Genomic DNA, 25,609 nt, shown 5'->3' with positions numbered 1-25,609 from the left:
TGTGGACTGGATACCACGGACTCACTGGGCAGGGCGATGGCAACGACAGTGGCGGTTCAATGCCACGCCTGGTTGAGGTCCGCCAACTTTTCGGCCGATGTCCAGGCCACTCTTCTGCACATGCCGTTCGATGGCCGTCGCCTCTTTGGCGACAAGGCAGACCATGCGCTTGAGCGTTTTAAGGACTCCAGGGCTACGGCCAAGTCCTTGGGCCTCTCGGCCACACGCCAGCAATCGGGTGCCTTTCGCTCCTTTCGTGGCCATGGAAGGGGCGCCCCCCCACACGTGCTGCCAGCCACGCACCGCAGAATGTTCAACAGCGCGGTGGCGGCCGTGGAAACCGCCGTGGCGGCAGTCGGGGACAACGGCGAGGCCAGTCCACACTCCCTCCGCAGCACCTGCCTCAAAACCTTCCTAGTCCGTGTTTTCAGGCCCATGTGATGCCAGTGGGGGGCAGGGTTCGCCATCACCTCTTCCACTGGCGCACTGTCACGTCCGACAGGTGGGTGCTGCAAATCGTCCGAGGGGGCTACTCCCTCCCCTTCGAGGCGACCCCTCCAGCCATGCCACCGAAATTCCACCGCGTGTCGGGGGATCACTCACAACTTCTGCAAGAAGAAGTCACGGCCCTCTTGGCCAAGGGGGCCATCGAGCACGTTCCAGGGCCAGAAGTAGGGTGTGGTTGTTACTCCCACTACTTTCTGGTACCCAAGAAGGGCAAAGGGGGCCTATGCCCTATCTTGGACCTACGGAACGTCAACGGCTTCCTCCGGAAGGAGAAGTTCAAGATGCTGACTTTGGCTCAGGTCTTCGCTGCCCTGGACCCCGGAGACTGGCTGGTAGCGTTGGACTTGCAGGACGCTTATTTTCCCATCCCCGTCCTGCCGGCCCACCGGCGTTACCTGCGGTTCACGGTAGGCCACGAGCACTTTCAGTTTACCGTGCTCCCCTTCGGCCTTACCAGCGCCCCACGGGTGTTCACGAAGGTGATGGCGGTGGTCGCAGCTCATCTGCGCAGGTTAGGGGTGTCAGTCTTCCCCTACCTCGACGACTGGTTGTTGAAGGCGGGCTCGCCCCAGACAGTCGTCAGCCACCTCCAGACTACGGCCAACCTCCTGCACTTGCTGGGGTTCTCCATCAATGTGCCGAAGTCGCACCTGTGTCCCTCTCAGAAGCTCCTCTTCTTCGGAGCGGTTCTGGACTCGGCGCAGTTTCGGGTTTATCCTCCCGAACAGCGGGTTCGGGATATTCAGGCTCTGATTCCGATCTTTCAGCCTTTATCCCGAGTCTCGGTCAGGTTGACGCTGCGGCTTCTGGGGCTGATGGCCTCCTGCATCCTTCTGGTGCATCATGCCCGGTGGCGGATGCAGGCTCTGCAGTGGGACCTGAAGTTTCAGTGGGCCCAGCATCAGGGCAACTTGTCCGATCACGTCTTGATCTCGGAGGGCACTGCAGGACAGTTGCAGTGGTGGCTCACGGACCGCGATTGGGTCAGTGGCAGATCCCTCTCCCTACCCCACCCGGAGCACGTGGTTGTGATGGACACGTCCCTCCAGGGCTGGGGTGGCCACATGGGAGAGGCGGAGATCAGAGGCCTCTGGTCTCCGGCGGAGTCCCGGCTCCATATCAACTTTTTGGAGCTGCGAGCGATCTGTCTAGCACTGAAGGCATTCCTCCCCTCTGTCCGGGGGAGTGTAGTGTAGGTGTTCACGGACAACACCACCGCCCTGTGGTACTGCAACAAACAGGGCGGGGTGGGGTCGTGGACCCTATGCAAGGAGGCTCTGTGCCTCTGGCAGTGGCTGGAATGTCAGGGCTTGACCCTGGTGGTTCAACACCTGGCAGGTTCTCTGAATGCCAGGGCGTACGAAGTCAGTCGTCGGTGCATGATGGATCACGAATGGCGTCTAACCCCGGACGTGGCGCAAGGCCTCTTTCAGCAGTGGGGAGAGCCTTGGTTAGATCTATTCGCCACCGAAGAGAACGCGCAATGTCATCAGTTCTGCGTGTTGGAATTTCCAAGGCGGCACTCGCTCGGAGGCGCTTTTCGTCACGAGTGGAGTTGCGGTCTGTTGTACGCCTGTCCGCCTATACCACTTCTGCCCAGAGTGCTGAAGAAGATCAGGCGCGACCGGGCCCAGGTTATCCTTGTGGCTCCAGACTGGGCACGAAGATACTGGTATCCCGAGCTACTCAGCATGTCAGTCGATCCCCCGATTCATCTGCCTCTTCGGGAGGACAATCTGTCGCAGCAGCAGGGAACGATTCTGCACCCGAACCTGTCCAGTCTCCACCTACAAGCTTGGAGATTGAGCGGCGGCAGTTGAGGCCATTTGATTTGCCTCCCGAAGTCTGTAATGTCATTCTGGCAGCCAGGCGTCCCTCCGCAAAGTCGGTATACGCCTGCAGGTGGAACAGATTTGTGGCATGGTGCACAGCAAAGGCTGTGGACCCACTCTCTGCACCCCTTTCTGAGGTTCTCCTCTTTCTTCTTTCTCTTGCCCGAGCAGGGCTCTGCTCTGGGCACTATTAAGGGGTACCTTTCTGCCCTTTCCGCCTTCTTAAGGCTACCTGATCAGCCTTCCCTGTTCAAGTCCCCCATTGTAAATAGGTTTTTGAAGGGCATCACACACATGTTCCCTCCTGTTCCTTTCGTGATGCCCCAGTGGGACTTGAATCTTGCACTTACTTACCTAATGTGTGCTCCATTTGAGCCGCTCCATAACTGTCCTCTCCATCTTCTTACTTTGAAGACTGCTTTTCTGGTTGCCATCACCTCTGCCAGGAGAGTGAGTGAGCTCCAGGCTCTTTCTTCTACACCTCCTTTCCTCTCTGTCCATCCGGACAAGGTTGTGTTGCGGACGAGACCCTCTTTCCTGCCCAAGGTTGTCAAGGCCTTCCACATCGGGCAGTCCATTACCTTGCCCACCTTCTTTCCGCCTCCGCATCCCTCGAAAGAGGAAGAGAGGCTCCACTGTCTGGACCCAAAACGTGCGCTCTCTTATTATCTGGATCGCACACGCCAGTTCCGGGTGGATGACAAACTCTTTGTTGGTTACGTGGGCGCTAAGAAGGGAAAGGTGGTCCACAAGCGGACCATCTCGCGGTGGATCATCTTGTGTATCCAGGCATGTTACTCCTTGGCTAAGAAGGAGCCCCCTGTTGGATTGCGGGCTCATTCCACTCGGGCCACGGCGACTACCACTGCCCTGGGCCGAGGAGTGCCCTTGCAGGACATTTGCCAGGCAGCTACGTGGGCCTCGCTGCACACGTTTGCACGACACTACTGCCTGGACAGCCAAGTCCGGAGGGATGGCTTCTTTCGCCGTTCCGTCCTCCAGGACTTTCTGGTGTGATTATTGGTTCGCAGACCCACCACCGGGGTTGGTATTGCTGTGGTATCTATTCTAAGGTAAGAAATCTATCACTAACGTGTCTCTTTCAGATGCACAAGTTACTACTTGTGTAACAATATATCTGTAAGAGACATTAGTTAGTGATAGATTTCTTACCGACCCACCCATCCTCCCCGTTCTGCGAACCGATATCTAGGGTTAAGGTCATCCCCTTTCAGGGCCCTAGTTTCATGGCACCAGTGTTGGTTCTATCATGGCTCTGCGTATCTGGCGCGGAAAAGCTGTGTATCAGAACTGACGTCAGCGCGCATGGGCGGCGTCTAAGTACTCCGACGACGTCATTCCGGCGCTAACGACGCCGCCGACGGACGTGGAGCCGCGGACGACGCCTACAGGCGCGCAGGGGTATTGCTACGCAAAATTTTCCGGATCCAGTCTGACGCCTGGGGATATTCTAAGGTAAGGAATCTATCACTAACTAATGTCTCTTACAGATATATCGTTACACAAGTAGTAACTTGTGCGACGGTCCGGCCGTTGCCTTCACGGCGCTGAGCAGGTGGACAGCAAAGCCATTGCCCTCACGGCGTAAGTGACAAGTGCTTTAAAAGAGCCCCCCCTGTGCATCCACCTAGCCCACTGCGATTGGAACAATTCCATGATCTGCTGGTGCAGAGGGGGTCAGTTGCTGGGCTTGCAAATATGCCCTGAAGGGCCCCATACATCTTTGGGCCTGGAGGAGACGGGAGCGTTGTCGCATAAAGGATGCTGTTCATGGAGCAAGAAGCCATACTCTATAGCCAAACCTTCACCGAGGGAGATGCCCTGCCAGTTTTTGACATCACTTCGCACCAATGCTCCCGTCTACCGTTGGTGTAGGTATCCTGGTTCCTGGGGTATCCATGGGTGGAGTGACTCTGCAACTTTCTGTCTTCCATGAGTTTTCTTTAGGGTACGCTGGGAAGGGTCCTTCTTAAAAACTGCAACCACGACTTCCCCTTTGATTTCTGTTGGAAACGTGGCTGTATTTCCACTCTGCACACAGCCTCCTTGGGGTTTCTCTGAGTGTCCACTTTTCTTAATATATAATTTGGTCTCCCCCTGGAGACCACTGTATTTTGTGCTACTTACCTTATTGCAACTGAAGTATTATTGTGAATATGTGTTAATAGCTCCTGGTAGGAGATATACTAATGTGTTAGTGAGTGCTGTGTAATAAATAGACATATATTTATATATATACAGTGTGGTTCTTTTTCGTTTAAACAACACTACATTATTAGACCTGGTAAAACAAGCTGCTTAACACTCATTCAAGATAAGCCTTAAGACTGCTCTCCACAGCTACCACTTTGAGAGCTTTCAAAGTTTATCAAAGCCCACTAAAATTCCAACAAGGGTTGCCTGGTGTAGCACTTAAATAAGTGTGCTTCATATACTAAGCCAACCTCCTACAAATACATTATCAAAAGGTAAAATTATATCATTTATGTCCACAATAAATGTAGACAAATAGAAAGAGTTACCACTCATAGTGCTACAGTGATTTTAAGGACCCAATGTACTTCTTTGAATGCTACTAGAATCCTCCAGTCTGTGGAGATGGAGAAGAGCTGTATGACAAATTATTCACCAAGTGCAACTGAATCAAAACTGAAACTAAAATCAGTTGAATGCTGCTGGTCTTTTTCGGCGTAGTATGACGGGTTCTATTTCATTGCACGGGGAACATGTTCAAATTAAAATTGATCTCAGGGTTTACTTATTGAGCAAAATGTATTTGAATGTTTAACCTACCTTTTGATAGGTGGCATATATTGTGTTTAATAGGGAAATATAGTTTGCTTAAAAATGCCACTTGTTTGTCACAAGTATTGTTGACACTAATATGCTGTTCACTTTTGTGCCTTAAAAGGTTTGAATGGGATGTGAAGAGATTCCAGCCAGACTGCTTGATTAACCCTACCCAGGGGTACATCACACCTGGCATGGAAGTAGCTTTCGATGTGACTTTTGAGCCCAAGCAACTCAGCCACGACATCCGCTACGAAGGAATACAATGCTTTATTGAAGGAAGTAAACCACTGAAGCTGACTTTATCTGGTTCCTGTGTAGGAATACCCAGCACTAAAGAGGTAATATTACTGTGTTACTTAAATGTAGAAGTCGATTCGGGGTAGGGAGAAGTAAAAGATGCAATAGAAATTCATATTTCTAGAGTCCGACAATTTTAAAATGAAAAAAATCTCTCGAGCCTGAGAGCGAGTAGTCCTTTTCACCCCAAGTCACTGTCCCATCCTCCCTAGTTCTATAGATGTTGTCATCCTAGTACTCTTATACTTGGTATGTGAAGTTCTTGAGTGATTCCTCTGGAGAGTTATACTTATTAGATGAGGGTTATCCTTATTTCATCTGAGGAGTTCTGTGTATGTAAAATGTTTTCAAACTTCCTACTCTTGCAGTGTATCTTCATTTCTGACCTCCATTCTCATTTCAATGTCGGAATATTTCTCAAGTAGTACATAAGTGACACCTCTCTGTCTGGAAATCTCCTGCCATATATTTACCATTTGTTAGTAACGTAATCAAGCAGGCATTTTTTTAACATAGTACTTCATTCTTACTAACTTTATCTAGACTGATACTGATCAGTTCAGTATTAACAGCAGTTAACAAGGACAAGCGTTGGACAAAATAGTTGCCCCCAAAGTTAGAGAAGAAAACATGCAAATACTTTAAAGGTCTGTGTGTATGGATGTATGTAGTATTTCTATAGTGCTAACCTAGCCAAAATGTGTTGTGGTTCTATACAGAGTCTAAGACCAGCATAAATTCAACAACTGATAGCAAAGGTGGCTGGTTTGTGGACTGTTATGTAGTTTTCTTTAAAGAGGCATGTCTTCAACTCTTATCTTAATTAGAGCAGCATTGAGATGGTCCTATGAAAATAGTGATCTTGCTCTGAATCTTAGGTGCATGGCTTGAAAAGGCTTGCTGCCTTGCTTTCGCTTTTTTTAAACTTCTTAGTCTCCAGTCTGATAGTATCATGAACACGGGTGTGCTGAAAACTACCAGAGATGGAGAGCTTGTCTGCAAGATAAGTGGGGTGTTGGTCATGATGATTTTGTAAATGATGCAGCTGGTTTTTCAAGATGGAGTGGCCTGGTGAGGGTAGCCAATGGAGTTCCATCAGGATGGATTGTTTTTCTTAGCAATGTATTCCTTGAGGGTTAGGTTGGTGCCCAGTGTAAATCAAAGTGTCATGGCACTTAGTGAAAGTGGGGGTTCAAAGCCGTTAAGGGTCATGTGAGTGAGCCAGGTTTGTACTTTTTCTTGTTTGTTGTTTTTGACAAATAAGAGGAATTCTATCTTGATTGGTTTATACTTCAGGTAGATGTTGGGCATCCAGTTGTAGAAAATGTGCAAGCAGTGTCTGAGGTGTTGAATGTCAGAAGCAGATACTTTCAAGTAGAATTGTGTATCATCTGGATATTGGTTAATCGCTATTTTGTTCTTGGTGAGTAGAGCCCTAAGGGACTACATGTAGAGGATGAAGATGACAGGGGACAGTATGAAACCTTTGGGGACTCCGTAGGTGATGGGGATCTTTTGGAACCTGGAGGTACCAATGTCAACAGACCGGTTTTGATTAGAAAAGTAAAAGGAGAACCTTGGCAATTCCATTCGAGTCACGTGTGCATCGGAGGGTTGGATGGTTGACAGTGTCAAAAACAGCTTTAAGGTCCAGCAATATCATGAGGAAGGGTCATCTTCATCTGTGACCAAGAGAACATCGTCTACAATGTGTAAAGTAGCAGTCTCTGTGCTGCAGCAAGATCTGAAACCATACTGGAAACTTTGCAAGAGATAGTTAATATAATATTGCAGTTAAACATTTACTGCTTTTTATTGATCTTGCAGATAATTAATGTGTGAATGTTTTGCCTGTTGGCGAGGTCAGCAAGGTGTAGGGTAGGTTTCTTTATCAGTGGACGGGGTCTGGCCTGCCTTGATACCTTTTGGGAACATTGCTTGGATGATAGAGGCATTGACAGTGGTGAATCGGGGTGACAGAGCTTTGATGAAGGATGAGGGTATGACATTCCCAGTCTGCGGAGCAGGTGTCTCTGTCAGCTCCGTGTTTCCCTCCCTATCTGGGGCCGAGAGCAACCCTCGCTCAGTTGAAAATCTTTTATGATGCCATGTGCTCTGTATTTGGGTGGCTTGATCCTGAGGGCACGCCTTCGGGCCCCACATGTTCATCAGAAGAGAATTCCATGTTTTCCGTGCCACTGGCACCGGTGCCTAGGACTCCCCTCTAATCCATTTCCGGATACAGACAGATGCTGGCAGTACCTCCTCGATCTTTCCCGGCAACTCATCCAACTTCGCGACTCTCAGCATTGCGAGCGGTGCCTCCCTGTCCTTATTACAAATGACACAGAGCCGTGCGGGCCTCCATCGACACAGAGACCGGCGCAGACTGTGCCGTTGGTCTCCATGTGTATCCTGTCCCTTATTCTGAATGGCTAGGATTGGATGAGGATTGGGAAAGGTAGCATGAGCTCTTAAAAATCCTGCTTTTCAATGAAGAACCGGACTGGTACGAGGACCTGGGTCATGCCAATGGCTTGGACAGCTCCCCAGAGCATGGCATGCTGTCTCCCCCGAACCTGGCTACAGAGAAGGGGTCTTCATCCGCAATGATGGTGTGTGGGGCTACAGGGGTCTTGGAATTGCAGCTTCCTACGCTCCAATTCGCTATGGGAAACGGTTGCACAAATGCTGCCACAAGTCTTGGAGGAGGCCTGGGCTGTCCTCTCCGAAGCTGTTGTAGACATGAGAGATGCAGCAAAGTTTGTCATACATTGTGGCATAGACACAACAGACTTGCCGGGCAGGGTGATTTCCTTGACGGTGGCCGTTAGACGCCACACCTGGCTGAGGACGTCAGCTTTTCGGAGCATGTCCATGCCAATTCTATGGATATGCCCTTTGATGGCTCTCGTCTGTTCGGGGACAGGGTGGATGCAGCATTATATCGCTTTATATCGCATTAAGGAGTTGCAGGTTGCGGGCTACGGCCTCTTCCTTGGGCTTCTCTGTGTCATCACAGCCTGCATCGGTGTTTCATCCCTATTGTGGCTACGGAAGGGGCTTCCAACTGGGCCAACCCTTCCCCAGCCAGAGGACCATGCATGTTCAGCAACCTCTGTGTGGCCATGGGTATGGTTTACCCCCGCCCCCACAGGATGGGAGGCCAGAAGCCAGGTCAGTGGACAAAACCCTCCACCTCCAAACCTTCCTAGTCAGACCCTACCAGTTAATTGGCATCCAGTTGGTGGCAGGATATGCCATCACCTCCCCCACTGGCAGGATATCACCTTGGGCAGGTGGGTTTTGCAAATAGCCCAAGAGGCTACTCCCTACCCTTCAAGTCTACCCCTCCCTCCATGCCTCCAATGAACGATCAGCTGACAGATGATCACCTTGTTTTACTTTGTGAGGAAGTAAAAACTCTCTGGGCCAATGGTTCTATAGGAATGGTTCCCAGGCCATAAATAGGCTGTGGTTGCTATTCCCGGTATTTTCTGGTTCGGAAGAATGGCAGAGGTCGCTTTCGTCTTCCCTTTACCTCAGGGCCCTCAACTACTTCCTCAGAAAAGAAAAGTTCAAGATGCTCACTCTTGCTCAGGTCTTTCTGCCCTGGACCCAGGAGACTGGATGGTAGCATTAAACTTGCAGGACACCTATATCCATATTCCTGTCCTGTCTGCCCTTCGTCACCTACGGTTTACGGTGGTCCACCAGCACTTTCAGTTTAGTGTGCTCCCCTTCAGCCTCACCAGTGCCCCTCGGGTGTTCCCCAAGGCGATGGCAGTGGTCGCAGCTCATTTGCAGAGGTCAGGGGTTCCAGTCTTCCCCTATCTCGATGACTGGTTGTTAAAGGCGGACTCGCCCCCAAACAGTAGTCTCCCATCTCCAGACTACAGTGAACCTGAATCCCTCTCATTCGCTCCCCTTAATCTGAGCCGTTCTTGACAGGGTTCAATTTCGAGCCTATCCTCTCGAGTTCAGGATATTCACGCTATGATACCGATGTTTCATCCTTTATCCTGGATTTCGGTAAGAATGACTCTGAGGCTGCTGGGCCTCATGGCCTCCTGCATCCTGCTTGTGGATCTTGCCAGATGGCACATGCGTGCTCTGGCGGGACCTGAAGTTCAATGAGCGCAGCATCTGAAAAATCTCACCGACCTAGTCCAGATCTCGGAGGGCACTGTGAAAGATCTGCAGTGGTGGTTGACAAACCGCGACGGGTCAGAGGCAGACCCCTCTCCCTTCTCCAACCAGATTTTCCAGTGGTGACAGATGCATCACTTCTAGGATACGGTGGCTACCTGGGGAGGTGGCGATCAGGGGACTCTGGTCTCCGGTGAAAACTGAGCTCCACATCAACTTGCTGGAGCTTCGAGCAATTCGCTTGGCACTGAAATCCTTCCTACCATTTCTCAAGGGAAGGCTAGTTTAGTTGTTCACCGACAACACTACCGCCATGTGGTACTGCAACAAACAAGGTGGTGTGGGGTCGTGGACCCTTTGTCAGGAGATCCTACGCCTTTGGACTTGGCTGGAACACCAGGGCATATCCCTGGTTGTTCAACACCTGACTGTTTATCTGAATGTCAGGGCAGACGATCTCAGCCATCAGTGCCTAGTGGATTACGAATGGCCTCTCAATCCGGAGGTAGGGCAAGGTCCCTTTTAGCAGTGGGGCGAACCTTGGTTAGATCTGTTTGCCTCTACAGAGAAAGCACAGTGTCAGCAGTTTTGCATGTTGGAGTTTCTAAGGTGGCTGTCGCTCAGCGACGCTTTTCATCTCTAGTGTAGCACAGTCGTCCTATATGTCTTTCTGCCGATACCACTTCTGTCCAGAGAGCTCAAGAAGATCTAAAGCAACGGAGCCCAAGTCCTCCTTGTAGTCTGGATTGGGCACAGCAACTTTAGTGTCCCTAGCTTCTGGAGATGAGCATCGATCCTCCGATCAGGCTGCCCCTGTGGGAAGAGCTTCTGTGGCAGTAGCAGGGGAGTGTCTTCCCCCAAACCTGTCCACTCTCCGCCTCCCTTCGTGGAGATTGAGCAGAGAAAGTTGACAGATTGTGACCTTCCTCCTGAAGTCTACAAAGTTATTCTGGCAGCCAGGTGCCCCTCCACTAAGTCAGTATACGTCTGCCAATGGAAAAAAAAAATCTAATATTGTACAGAACGTCCCGTTGACCCTCTGTCTTTCTCCCTCTCTAACATTCTTCTTTTCAATCTGTCTTTGGCCCAACAGGGCTCTGCTCAGAGCACTCTAAAGGGTTACCTTTTGTCCCTTTCTGCTTTTCTACGGTTGCCAGATCAAGTGTCACTTTTTAAATCTCCTGTTGTACATAGATTATTGATGGGGCTCACAAGTCCCCCCCTTACCATTTATCATGCCCCAGTGGAAACTTAGCTTGTGAGGTACTGGGTTTTTCAGAACCGGTACCGAACCGGTAACCCAGTGGTGTCAGGGTACACACCCAAAGACCTCGAGTACTTTCCTGATTTAGACCACAGAAACTCAGAGTCTTCTAGGTGAAGTCAAGGATCGATTTTATTGGCTGCAACCAAGGTAACAGGCATCCTAGAAGTACAACAGCACGGGATGTATATTCTCAGGAGACTGCTCAATCTTACAAAGCCAGGCTTCTCTTTTTATACAAAATATTAAGCTTCAGGCAAACATTCTTGGATTTACAGTATACCATTCTCATATTTTCATTACAAAGGAAAAGCAGAGTCATGATGACAAGCCCATATTTCAGTTCGTCCAGCCCACAACAAATTACCCGGCAAGGCCCAGCATTTCCATCAGATACCGGTGGACCCCCAATAAAAACGGGCACCTCCCCATCATAAAGCAAGTGAGAGAGAGAAAAGAGCAGGGACAGGTGTGAGCAAGATTCGGCAGGGTGTGTGTGCGATGAAAAGGGTTTTATGGCCTGTTGTGCCTTGATGCTATCTCGTTCGGCCACTGGGAGAGGAACTGACCAAACAGGTTTGGCCTGGGGCAATGGTTTCAGCTTGTCCAGGTCAGAGAAAAGTCAATTAAGGTGTACGTGTCCTTTGGAATCGAATTTAGATGTATTATAAGCCTATGTGAGGGCAACCCTCAAAATGGCTGCCGTACACAAAATGGAAGCCAAGGGTTCAAGACGAAAATGAGGATTTCGAGGTGAAATCGTCACTCGAATATGACGAAAATGCTTGTACATAGTGTACTAGCCATTTTCGGTCTTTTGATATAAAAATCGTCATGCTACGACAAAGTTTTATTCACGAGTTCAGAATTTTCAGAACTACAAACCCTCCTTTTGCCCTTACTTAGGCAATTTAACCTAATCTCATGCTAATCTGAGTCCAGGTCTATATTCCTAAAGTCATTGAGATGTTGCTGTAACATCATTCTAGTACTTAGTTCGTCTCTTGATACAGGTTTCCTTACACATGATGTAGCACAGAGGCCACATATTGCAGGAGCACACTGCACGCACAGACAGAACAGGAAAAGAATGGCTAAGACCATCCCAATGACCATCAGAATTTTCCATCCCCAGCCGGATATCAGTTCCCAGAACCATCCCATCAAAGACCAATCTCCTTTATCCACATGAATAGATTCGGAAATCTTATGCAGTTTAGAGATGGCCTGGTACACTGTTGGAGCGTTATCTGGAATGAAAACACACCAACTCGATTGGATCAATCTACATACCCCACCTCGGTCTGCAAGTATGACATCTAATGCGACCCTGTTCTGAAGGGTCATAAGACGATCCGACTGGAGCTCAGCAGTCAAGTTACTAAGGGCACCAGCAGTTTCAATTACGGTGGACTCAACCACTCTTGTCAATTGCCTTATGTTCCTGCTGTTAACCATGGGTCCCCAGACCGGCAGAAAACCCTTTGCGAAGTCCCCAAATTCTTGTCCTGCAGTGTCTTCTTTACTCAAGACACCTCTAACTATCCTTGTCTTGTGGTAATCTGCCGCTGCTGTGTAGGTGGGAGGCAACAGGAACGAAACAAAACATGAGCCCAAAAAGTCAGGGGGCAACCATGTATAGGCTCTATCATGGCAGATGAAATATGTACCCTTAGCTGCTAAAAACGCAGGGGAAGTCTGAGACCCAAAAACATACGTTTCAGTACAGACACTCTTCCCCAACTGAGCTCTGGGATTCTTGCCAGTACCTTGCAGACACAGGTGACCCTGATGGGGTACAATCCAAATCGGGGAGGATCTCTTAGCTTGCTGTTTCTCACTCAGAGTAGTTTCATATCCGGTCACGTTCCATCCTATATAGGCAAGTGTCTCATCTTCGGGGGTAGTTACATAAGAAATATCTTCCTTAATCATGTCGACTATACCCTTAACTAGAGCACTATTCTTAGGATTGTCTTTTACAGAACGTAGGGGGTGGACTTCACGAGCATATATGAACATTGTTCTGTATGCCCACACAGAACCATTGTGACTGAATGGCAGGACCAGATAAGGGATACCTTTATCCGTTGTGTGAGGCATAAGACCACACACCCAACAGTTAGTCGTGTTCATTACAAGTTGGTGTTGGTGCAAAAGCTGAACAAAGGAGTTATTAATAAACTCTAATCTCCTAGCTGATTCGTGTTCAGGAAGGGGTTGAAAAGAATGTGAGGAAACAATGGAAGGAGGCGGTATGGGCGATGTAGTGGGTGCAAATGTTACTTGAAAAGAGAATAAGACATAACTTATTAAAAATATCATCACACTGAATAACATGAAAATGCACAATATCAAAAAGCTTTTCTTTGTCATTATTTTACATATCTTGGTTTTAAAGTTCATGGTTTTGGCAGGTCTCTCCATCTCGAAAAACTCCATCCTCTCTAAAGTGCTGCCCGCGATGGGAGGTTGTTTCTGCTAAGGAATGCTTCTGTCAGTCTAGGGCAACTCCCTTGGACCAACCAGAACTGTCGACCTAACGTCATCAGCTGCACCCCAAAGACTTTGGGCAATCGCGGCCCTAGCAGCGGAACCCGGATGGCGGTTCGAAAAAACAAAAATAAGCAAGTTTCTCAGATGGGAGAGCTGCGCTTTCAAAAATAGTACTTGGCGGAGGAAAAAAGAATTTTATTTGTCCATAGGTCTCGGCCTCAAATTGTATCTTTGCTTTCCAGGTATGGTATGATCTCGGAAAAGGAGTTCAGGCTCTGTAGTGTCCAATGGATTTGACGGTGATACAGCTGGTTGCAAAATGTTGTCGCTCTCTTTTTCAGTAAGTGTTCCTTTTATACGTGCACCACTGAAAGGCAGAAAACGTGGCACGGTTTCAGTATCTGAGTCGGCGACACCCTCCTGGACCCACCGGTCGTATGGCAGAGGCAGAGGGATCCGCTTGCAGTGGATCCAGTTTTTCTTCCCCTCCACTCGAACAGCTGATCTTGTGGAAAGAAGAAAGAGGTGCGGTCCGGTCCACCTTGGATGGTCGTTCTTGGTTCGCTGGAAGTTCTTCACGAGAACCCAAGATCCAGGGTCGATCTGATGACCTGGAGTTTCAGAGACCGGAGGCAGGGTGTCATGGACCTGTTGGTGTAAAACACGCAATTTAGCCGTCAATTCGTACAAATAATCAAGCAAAACAGGGTGTTCTATTTCACTGAACTTAGTGGGCCTTGGCACTCCCCATATGTTGGCCGGGCGGCCAAAGACAATTTCATAGGGACTGAGTTTCACTCGCGAATGCACAGTCATTCTGGTGGATAGGAGTGCTAAGGGTAGAGCATCAGGCCATTTAAGACCAGTGCTTGCTTGAATTTTGGCTAGTTTGAACTTAAGTGTGCCATTATAACATTCTACTAATCCAGCTGATTGGGGGTGATTTGCAGCGTGGAACTTTTGCTGAATGCCTAGCCCTTCACATACTTTCTTCATCACTCGACCCACAAATTCACTCCCATTGTCACTCCAGACCATTCTAGGCATTCCGAATCTGGGGAAGAACTCTTTCACAAGGGCTTTAGCTGTGGATAAGACAGTGTTGTCTTTTAGGGGGTAGGCTTCCACCCATCTTGAAAAGGCACAAACAACGAGTACGTATTTTAAATTGTTGCACCTCTCCATATGGATGAAATCTAGCTGCAAAACCTCGAACGGATACGTAGGAGGTGCAAAATGACCAGCTGGAGATGGGGTTCCCCTACCAGGATTGTGTTTCAGACACACCATGCAATTCTTGACCACATTCTCTGCACACTTGGGAATTCCTGAATTTTGCCATACTGGAGCCAACAACTTGCAAATCCCTTTCACGCTGATATGAGCCATTCCATGAGCCATTGTAACCACTGCAAGCACATATGCATCGGGTAACAACCATCTCTGATGCTCTGACAATTCAATCCAACAACCATTTGCATCCATTCTACCCGTACTTTCTCTCCACACACTCAACTCTTTCTCTGTAGCTTCAGCTTGAATAGACTTCACACTCTCTATCGTGTCTTCACACATTCCAACATCACCAACCCATCTTGCAGGGCCTGCAACATACATTCGGCTCATCACATTCCTTGCAGTGTCTTTAGCGATTTCATCAGCAAATGCATTTCCACGACCAACATCATCAGTCACCTTCTTGTGAGCACTACATTTCACAATCGCCACTTGCAGAGCCAAGGTCAGTGATTCAAGAAGCTCATTCACCAACTGACCATGCTGAATCTTAGCTCCATGCGAAGTCAGGAACCCACGTTCTTTCCACAATCGTCCAAAACTGTGAGCCACTCCAAACGCATACTGACTATCGGTGTAGATGGTCACTTTCATTCCTTTTGACAACACACATGCTCTTGTAAGTGCAATCAATTCTGCTGCTTGAGCTGAATTATGTGGAATACGTGCAGCTTCAACAATTGTATGCAAAGTCGTGACAGCATATGCTGCAGTCGTGTCACCATTCGGAAGCTTGAAGCATGAACCATCCACCCATAATGTACCATCACATTCAGCGAGAGGAATATCTAGGAGATCTACTCTCCCTTTTGTTTCTTCTTCTGTTCTAAGAAAACAATCATGCTGTTCTGAAGCATCTAATTCCTCTACAATTGGCAACAACGTAGCTGGGTTTAACGTGTTACATCTTTTTATGTGCGCATGACTTGCTAACAATGTTAATTCGTAACCTGACAATCGAGCACTAGTTAAGTGCTGTGTCTTGGTTCTGATAGATACATCTGCCGTGTGGATTCCTCACCTTGTGAATACCCCCTTGCGTCAGCAACATTCGGAAATTCTTTTTTCGTAGCCTCGCGCCGACGTGGACTCCTGACGTCATAGAGACACGACCTCGCTCGCGACTCCGCTGACGTCACCGACGCCTATAATAGGCCCACGCCGGCGTGATGACATCAGTTCCCTTTTTTCCGCGTCGTCGACGCTAACGGTTATCGGGAATCTCTGTAGCCAACAGATACTTTGTTGTCTTTATTATTAACATTTTCTGCATCTCTGTATCCTGTCTCTTCGACAATGTCTTCAAAAAAGACCGGCTTCAAGCCCTGCAAAGAATGCGGCAAAATGATGTCCATTACCGACCCACACAGCGACTGCATCTGGTGCTTGAGCTCGGACCATGATGTGGAGGACTGTTCTTCGTGTAAGAAGATGAACCCGAAGGCCCTGAGAGAGAGAGAGGCGAAGCTCCTGGTGGCTAAAATGAAAGCTGGAAAAGGAAAATCGTCGAAGTCTCGTTCTCGAAGGGCGAGGTCGAAGTCGAGATCGAGGTCCAGGTCTAGATCTAGAGGAAGGTCGTCTTCGAAGTCGGCTTCGGACCATGTTTCGAAGAAGAGGAAACATAAAAAGAGGAGACATGAGTCCCGACGTCGTTCTGGTAAGGAGTCGGGGTCGAGGTCGAGGTCACCGAAGGTTCGTTCGAAGGTGGTGACCGTTGAAGTTTCGGATCCAGAACCTGAAGGTGAGGCTTCCCCTTCTGAGTCACGGGCGCCGTCTCCGGCTCCGTCTCCGACTCCGAATCCGGCTCCGAATCCATCTCCGGCGCCGTCCCCGGTCCGAGATGAGGAGGAGCCTCATGAGGATGAGGGTTCCGAGCCCTTAAGCGAGCCGAATCCGAACGCTCCTCGAGACAGGCCTGAAGGTTTTCATCCACCATTTCCTGCCCCAGGCCAGGACCCTTCTGCGTTTCTCAACGCGATGTATGGAGTCTTTTCGAGGTCATGGTACCCCTCTGGTGCACCTTCGGGTCCCATGGGTCCTTTGGCGTTTAACTTAGGAGTCCCTCACTCCTACCCTCCGGCTCCGTTTATGCCTTACATGCCGGCTCCGACGCCACCGTGGCATTTTCCGGCTCCACCGAAGCCGTCGACGCCGGTTCCGGCTTCGCCAGCTCCGGGTCGACCTAGAACACATCCCGCTGAGCCTGCGGATTCGATCCCGACGTCGATTCCGAATCCGGCGGAGCCGATGGTGGATCCGAGGGCAAAACGGGTCAAGATGAGATCCAGAAGAGAGGCTCAGCGCCTTCTGGAGGAAAGGAGGTTTTTGGACTCACAATCTGATCTCGAGGAGGGTGAGTTGGATGAAGATACTTTTGAAGATTTGGCAGAAGCAGGAAGCCTGGATTTCTCTCCAGAGTGGGAGTTACCATCAGGTTCTAGTACTCCTTCTAAGGACATTCAACCTTACCATTTGATTATGAGAAAGGCTGCCAGTCTGCTTAAGTTGACTTTGCCTACAGCAGAATTCAAATCTAATATTCTGACTGAAGTACTCCATTCTCCGAGTTCAGTGGTGGAACCTCTTCTTCCTTTCAATGAGGCTCTAACAGAGCCCATTCTGGAGGTGTGGAAAAAGCCTTTGTCTGCTCCAGCTGTCTCTAAAAGTGTAGCCAGAAGATACAGGGTTGCCCCTGATGATCCTGCCTTTTTAACCTCTCACCCTTCACCGGAGAGTTTGATCATTCAGGCTGCATGCTCCAAAAAGAACATTAGTGCTTTCCCTCAGGTTCCTTTTGAGAAGGAAGCAAAGAAGCAGGATCAAGTGGCAAAGAAGTCCTTCTCCTCTGCCAGTATGGCATTGAAGTCATCAAATGCCACTTGCTTGATGGGGAGATATTTACACGCTCTGATGGACTCTTTACATGTTCTGGCTCCAAAAGTTCCTGATGACAGCAGGAAGGATTTTGAGGAAGTCATCTCTGACGCTCAGGCAGCGGCTCGACAGGTCATTCAGAGCGGTTTGGATACTGTAGACTCTGTGGCGCGCATTATGGGCACTACTGTCGCTACTAGGAGGTCTGCCTGGTTGAAATCCTCTGACTTTTCGGCTGATGTTCAGGCGACATTATTAGATCTTCCTTTCGATGGTTCAGGCCTTTTTGGGAAGAAGGCTGATGCGGCCCTTGAGAGGTTTAAAGATTGCAAGGCGACTGCTAAATCCCTGGGTCTCCAAATGAGAGGTTCTTCAACTGGCAGAAGATTCAGAGGTTTTGGCCGTCCTGCCTTTCGGAATTCCCGGCAAGGCCAGCAGCAGCAGCAGCAACAACAGCAGCAGCAAAACTCCTTATACAGGTCCTACAGGGGAAAGCAAAGAGTGCGTCCTCGTGGACGTCAGATCTCTTCCTCCTCCACTTCCTCCAACCCTCCTGCCCCTGAGAAGCAGCCCTAGATCCGACATTCAGGATCATGTGGGTCCGGTTGGGGGCCGGCTTACCCATTTTCTACAGGATTGGGAATCGGTTACGTCAGATCTTTGGGTTCTCAATCTTGTAGAAAATGGGTATGCCCTTCCCTTTCGGGAATTCCCTCCCAATTTCCCTCCTTGCCAAGGGTATTGCTCCGAGGAGCATCTGTCTCTTCTGCAAGAGGAAGTTTTAACTCTGATAAGAAAGGGTGCGATAGAGGTGGTCCCAGAGCAGGAAAGGGGTCAGGGATGCTACTCCCGGTATTTCCTGATTCCGAAGAAGGATGGCAGGCTTCGTCCAATCCTGGATCTCAGGATCTTGAATCTCTATCTGAAACAGGAGAAATTCAAGATGCTCACCCTTGCTCAGGTTCTTCAAGCGCTGCAAGAAGAAGACTGGATGGTGTCACTCGACTTGCAGGATGCTTACTTTCACATCCCAATCCTGAAGTCGCACAGGAGGTATCTCCGTTTTACGGTGGGATCGCAGCACTACCAGTTTGCGGTCCTTCCGTTTGGGCTTACTACTGCGCCTCGAGTCTTCACCAAGGTGATGGCAGTGGTGGCGGCACATCTCAGAAGGTCAGGGATTCCGGTATTCCCTTATTTAGACGACTGGCTGATCAAAGCGGAGTCGTCAGAGAGAGTGCTCCATCATTTGCGGGAGACAACCCAGTTGTTGTACAGGTTGGGTTTTTCAATAAATGTACCCAAGTCTCACCTGGTGCCCTCCCAGCGCAACCTGTTCATAGGTGCGGTACTGGACACAACCGTATGTCGTGCATTCCCTCCCCCTCAAAGGATTCGCGACATACGGGAGATGATTCCTTTGTTTTACAATGGAGCGGTCGTTCCAGTCCTGAAGGTCCTTCGCCTGCTCGGTCTGATGGCTTCATGCATTCTGTTGGTCAACCATGCACGCTGGCACATGAGGGCGCTCCAGTGGTGTCTCCGCAGGCAGTGGTATCAGCACAGCGGAGACCTCAGGGAGTCAGTGAGGATCTCCAGAGAAGCTGCAGCGGATCTGTCTTGGTGGGGTGTGGAAGGCAATCTGTCCCAAGGAAAGCCTTTTCAACTTCCCCCATCGGTGGCCACGGTGATAACGGATGCATCCACTCTCGGGTGGGGTGCTCATCTGGGGGATCTGGAGGTCAAAGGCCTTTGGTCTCCAGAGGAAAGGTTGCTTCACATCAACCTTCTAGAATTGCGGGCGATACGTTTGGCGCTCAAGGCCTTCCTCCCTTCCCTTCGCAGTCAGTCTGTTCAAGTCCTGACGGACAACACGACTGCGATGTGGTACATCAACAAGCAGGGAGGAGTAGGGTCGCAGTGTCTCTGCAGAGAGGCTCTGCGTCTCTGGTCTTGGGTTCAGGACCATCAGATTTGCCTGATGGCAAATCATCTGGCCGGTGTTCTGAACGTTCGTGCAGACAGTCTCAGTCGGCAGTTCTCTGCCGACCACGAGTGGAGGCTGCACCCGGAGGTGGTTCACGACATCTTTCAGATGTGGGGGACTCCTCGGGTGGACCTGTTTGCCACTCGCGAGAATGCGCACTGCCTGTCGTTCTGCAGTCTCCAGTATCCGATGCAAGGAGCCTTGGGGGACGCGTTTCAGTTGAGTTGGAAAGATCAACTCCTTTACGCGTTTCCCCCCATACCCTTGATTCCTCGGGTTCTGAGGAAGATTCGTCAAGACCGGGCCCAAGTCATATTGGTCGCTCCGGATTGGCCAAGAAGGGTGTGGTATACAGATCTACTCCACCTCTCCTCTCACCCGCCGCTCCGTCTCCCTCTCAGGGCAGACCTCCTCTCTCTGATGGAGGGGCAGGTTTTACACCCCCACCTCCAGACATTGCACCTTCATGCCTGGAGATTGAGCGGGGCAACCTGAATTCCTTTTCCCTCCCGCCTGACGTTGTGGATGTCATCTTGTCAGCCAGGCGTGACTCCACTAAGTCCATCTATTCTTATAGATGGGCGAAATTTGTCACGTGGTGTGGGGAAAGGTCTGTTGATCCTTTGAGGGCCCATTTGTCTAATGTTCTACAATTTGCTCTTTCTTTGGCGCGGCAGGGTCTGGCGGTTGCCACGGTAAAGGGTTACCTGTCGGCGCTGTCGGCTTTTCTCTGTTTGCCTGACCAGCCCTCTCTTTTTAAGTCTCCTGTGGTCTTAAGGTTTTTGAAGGGTCTTACTAATATGTTCCCTCCTTCACCTTTCATTGTGCCTCAGTGGGATTTAAATCTTGTATTGACCTTTTTGATGGGGGCTCCCTTTGAGCCTCTCCACAAATGTCCCATGAGGCTTCTTACCCTTAAGACAGTCTTCCTGGTGGCAATAACCTCGGCAAGGAGGGTTAGTGAGCTTCAAGCTCTTAGCTCCAAGCCCCCATTCCTGACCATTCATGTTGATAGAATGGTTCTTAGGACCAGGGCTGCTTTTCTGCCTAAGGTGGTAACTCCCTTCCATCTAGGACAGTCCATTACCCTACCTACCTTCTATCCTCCCCCTCACCCTTCCAAGGAGGAGGAGAGACTGCACCGTCTGGACCCTAAGAGGGCGGTGTCCTTTTACTTGGACAGATCCAAGGACTTTCGCTTGGAGGACCAGCTCTTCGTCGGATTTGCTGGCTGCAAGAAAGGAAGGGCGGTCCATAAAAGGACTTTATCGAGATGGATCGTCCTCTGCATAAAGATCTGCTACTCTTTGGCCGGTAAGGAACCACCAGAGGGTATAAGGGCTCATTCAACTAGAGCTAAGTCTTCAACCTCGGCATTGGCTAGAGGTGTGCCTGTGGAGGATATTTGTAGGGCGGCGACTTGGTCTTCCCTCCACACTTTCGCGAAGCATTACTGCTTGGATTCCGAAGTGAGGAGGGACGGCCATTTTGCGCGCTCTGTCCTTCAGGATTTCCTGGTTTAGAAGAGTGGACACCCTCCTCCGGGAGTGGGGACTGCTGTGGGACTCTATTCACAAGGTGAGGAATCCACACGGCAGATGTATCTATCAGAAGAACAAGTTACTTACCTTCGGTAACGCTTTTTCTGGTAGATACTATATCTGCCTGTGGATTCCTCACCGACCCACCCGCCTCCCCGTTGTCCACTCTTCTATGCCAGAGTTACTGTAGTGTAATATATATATATATTTTATTGTCAAGGAAATGTTTCAGTTGCTTTCCTGCTTTTGCTTAACACTGTGTGTTTTGCCTTGAGTACTGTGTACTGTGTATACTTGTATATTTCTACTGTCATTGGTCCGTCCGTGTGCCTCGATGGCACGGAAAAAAGGGCGGAACTGATGTCATCACGCCGGCGTGGGCCTATTATAGGCGTCGGTGACGTCAGCGGAGTCGCGAGCGAGGTCGTGTCTCTATGACGTCAGGAGTCCACGTCGGCGCGAGGCTACGAAAAAAGAATTTCCGAATGTTGCTGACGCAAGGGGGTATTCACAAGGTGAGGAATCCACAGGCAGATATAGTATCTACCAGAAAAAGCGTTACCGAAGGTAAGTAACTTGTTCTTCTGTTCAACAACGTGTCCACTGCATGTGGAACCATCACGACTAACATATTATTCATCACTAGACCAGCAGACTGTCGAATAGAAACAGCTGCTGCCGCTGTTGCTCTTAAACAACTTGGCAATGCTTTAGCTACCAGATCCAAAGTCGACGAAAAATATGCACATGGACGCTGCTTGTCTCCAAACAACTTAGTCAACACTGATAATGCACAACCCTCTTTCTCATGGCCATACAATGTAAAGGGTTTACTGTAGTTGGGGGTACCTAACACAGGAGCCGAACATAATGCTGTGCGCAATTCAGAAAAACGTTTCTGACACTCTTCAGACCAAGGAACGGGATTGGGTGTATCTTTACACGTTAATGCCACCAAAGGTTTGGCTAATAACGAAAAATTTGGTATCCATTGCCTGCAATATGATGTAATGCCCAAGAAAGCACGCACTTCTCTCTGTGTTCTTGGCACACTCAATTTTTCAATTGCCTGAATTCTTTCTGGGGTCAGTTTCTTTCCCTCCTTCGATAAGAGGTGACCTAAGTAGGTCACTTCTTGTCGACAATATTACAATTTAGAAAGTGACACCTTGTGATGCAAATCACACAGATGACGCAACAATGACAATGTGGCTTCTTTACAGATTTCCTCAGTATCTGCAGCAATAATCAAATCATCAACATACTGTACAAGAGTAGCAACATCAGGTAAAACAATCGTATCAAGCTGTGTTTTTAAAGCTTGACTATATATTGATGGACTTTCACAGTAGCCCTGGGGAGCGCGTTTAAAGCGGAAGCTTCGTCCTCCTAAACTGAAGCCAAAAATATCCCTGCTCTCTTCAGCAATCGGGATGCTGAAGAAAGCATTCTTCAAGTCAATCACCGAAAACCAGGTTGCAGAAGCTGGAATCATAGTCAATAGGGCAGTAATGTCGGGGACAACTGGAAATTGTGGCACAACTATTTTATTCACCTCTCTAAGATCAATCACAAATCTGTACACAGGTGGCTGAGAGGGATCAGTTTGTTTTAAAACAGGCAGAACAGGACTATTGCAAACGTTGCCTCTTGTCTCTTCAATCACATCTTTTTCAATCAAATCATAAATGATCGCTAACAACGCTTTTTCACCTTCACTAGAGATTTTGTATTGGGGAATGCGTGGCATTTTAACATTGGCTTTCAATGTTACAACATATGGCGGTATTTCCAAAAGACCTACATCATTAGGACCAGTAGCCCAAAGAATATTAGGGAGAGATGACAATTCTGTTGGAAGTTTATCCCTTGACAAATACATTGGAGAAACCACTTTCTTACCTAAAGTAAGTTGTACTCCTGAAGGAGAACAGTACAAAGTCGCATACAATCTTTTTAACAGATCTAATCCTAACAAGTTTTCACCACAACCTGTTGTCAGAATAAGGGGTGCTTCGAATTCACAAGGACCAACAGAAAGAGACAAAGGGTCAGAAATCGGATTTCTAACCGGGGCGCCAGAAAAACCTACTGATACATTCATTTCGCCAGACAAAGGTGCGCCAGGGAGTTTGGAGTGCATAATAGAACTCTTTGTAGCGCCAGTATCCAACAGAAAAGGCTCTGACACACCTGATGTAATCACCTCAACGTATGGTCCACTCTGATCTACTGGAACTGAAACAACTCCCTCTCTTTGTCTATGGCTGTCCTAGCAATCATTACCTTCCATCTGTTCATCTTCTGCATAGTAATCATCAGTATAGTACTGAGCCGTCCTACCAGACGCGTTATTCTGCTGATCAAATCTATTCATAGAATTTTGAGGTGGAAGGGGACGAGCGTTCTGGGGGAAATTTCCACGTCCTCTACCTCTAGGAGCTTGTTGAACACCTCGACCTCTTACACCAGAAGCACCATTTGCACGCTGTAATAAAATAGGACAACTATATTTGAAATGACCCTCTTCCTTACAATATGAACAATGATTGGGGCCTACAGGGACACGTGGTTGAGTATACTCGACTCTTTGCGAGTTCCTCTGATACTGTTGAGGCTGCTGATAATTATTCTGATAGTTATTCTGACCACCATTATTCTGACCACCACGTGGCGGATATGCTTGTTGTAACAAAACCTTTGTTTTCAACTCTTTAGTTTTCTTCTCTGCTCTATCTTTCTCATCTTTATCTCGATTTTCGTAATATTGTGCAGTAGCCAATATCTGTGCTGAAGAGGAAACTACCCAAGAACTCTCTGAATCTTTTAACTTTTGACACAACTCGGGAAGCAGATTATGCACAAATTTATCGATGAACAATCGCTGACCACCTTCTGTGCTCATATCTTGACCACTGTGGTCGACAAACGTTTCTTGAAACCTGGTGAAGAAATCTGACACTGTTTCATCTTTCTTCTGCTTACACGCAGACAATTTATCCCAATTCACACGCATCGCAGGCATTAAAGTTTTCATGTAATCAATAATCCTACCAGGGAGATCTGCTACTAAAGGCTCAGGTTTAGCACCACCAATTTGTAGGGCATCTGCAGCAGCAATATTAGCCCATGAGTCACCTAATTCCTGATCATGATCTGCATGACAAATCTTTCCCCATAAAGGCTGTGGAACAACGTTCCCAAACAACATATCTATATCCGCTAAATTCATGATACATGACCCAGCAGTCTGTGACAACTCTTTGTAATACCCTGCGGGATTCTTGCGGGGATCAGGCAATATCTGTTTAAGGGCCAAAACTTCAGCTCGCTTCCATGGGACATGTACCCACACACGCTGAAAGTGTGGCAGAATAGGTGGGACAGCATTCGCGTTCCCTTCCCTCCATTGTGGGGGAACTTCTCTCATGGGATACTGTCTGGCCTTCTTTTTAACCGAGGAATCAGACTCAAACAATGACTTGGAAACACCTTCAGTCCTAAGTGACAACAACGTCGCAACTGCTTTCTTAACATCTGAACCCACAATTGCGCCTTTTGAAAACTCGAACCGTACATGGCTCAACTCAGGAGGATTAGAGTCCAAATCATTTTCCTCTAAATCTTCACATAGAAAAACGCACATTTTCTCAAAAACATATCTCTGCTTTGATGTTTCCCACTGGGTGAAGACATCCATAACACATTCTAAATCATATTTTTCCGGGTCAGCAACCCATTTATGTGCCAAATAATTTAACTTTCCTTCTCCCTAGAATCAGGCAGTTGACTACGCAACTGCTTGCGCTCTGTGTCAGGAGTTACACTCGTTGCACCAAAGAGAGGATGCAAAAAATTAGCGACAGTACTAGCCACTCTCTGACGAACAGAAGGAGAAGTCGATGAAAAGACAAGAGGGAAAGCAGGGTGAGACAAGGCAGATGCAGAGGCAGTGTCGGAAGAAGTACCAGGAGTGGTAGTCGATATAGTAGTCAAAGTTGCAGGAAGTAAAGGAGGAGCAGATGTAAAAGTCGGTGGCCCTTGAGGAGGCTGCACCGGAGGAGCAGGAGCCAGCTGAAGAGTAGCTGGTGGGTGCTGTGGAGGAGCAGGAGGCAATGCAATCACAGGTTGCGCAACTAAAGGTTGCGGAGGTGCCGTAGCATTTTGCGCATAGGGGGGTGGCGAACTTAACAAATGCGCCATTAACGGATATTTTTCAAGCTCTTTTGCTGCATCTTGCTGAAGAGGCGGCAAAACTGGATAGCATTTATCTATAACCATTTTACGTTGCCTGTGCAACTGCTCACTCATCTGTTCTTCTTCATTCTCTTTAAACTGCATAGCAGCTTGCATTATCGAAATTCCCCTTTCTCTCTTATTTTTCTTCGCTAATTTAATTTCCTTCTGTTTGGCTTCCTTACGCCATAGGCGGAAAGAGTCAAACATCGCCGGCTGGTCTTTCTTCTTGAAAAGTTTAACTTCAAGATTGTCTAAGATTTCCGTGTCAAAGCTACCATATTGGGGCCATTTTAAAACCCCATCTTTTCTGGTG

General features: G+C 48.6%; 1 protein-coding gene across 2 annotated transcripts in view; it reads left to right on the top strand.

The window, feature by feature from the left end:
• HYDIN (HYDIN axonemal central pair apparatus protein) overlaps positions 1 to 25,609 on the top strand; it is a 3,619,565-nt gene that overhangs the window by 3,421,140 nt on the left and 172,816 nt on the right. For both annotated transcript variants that reach the window (XM_078670948.1, XM_078670947.1), the window contains one exon: positions 5,272 to 5,491. In XM_078670948.1, the coding sequence (XP_078527074.1) occupies positions 5,272 to 5,491 (220 nt within the window). The remainder of the gene's footprint in view (positions 1 to 5,271; positions 5,492 to 25,609) is intronic.

The sequence above is a fragment of the Lissotriton helveticus genome, chromosome 12 (assembly GCF_964261635.1).
Source record: "Lissotriton helveticus chromosome 12, aLisHel1.1, whole genome shotgun sequence".
Classification (NCBI taxonomy): domain Eukaryota; kingdom Metazoa; phylum Chordata; class Amphibia; order Caudata; family Salamandridae; genus Lissotriton; species Lissotriton helveticus.
This window is presented reverse-complemented; position numbering and strand designations above follow the sequence as displayed.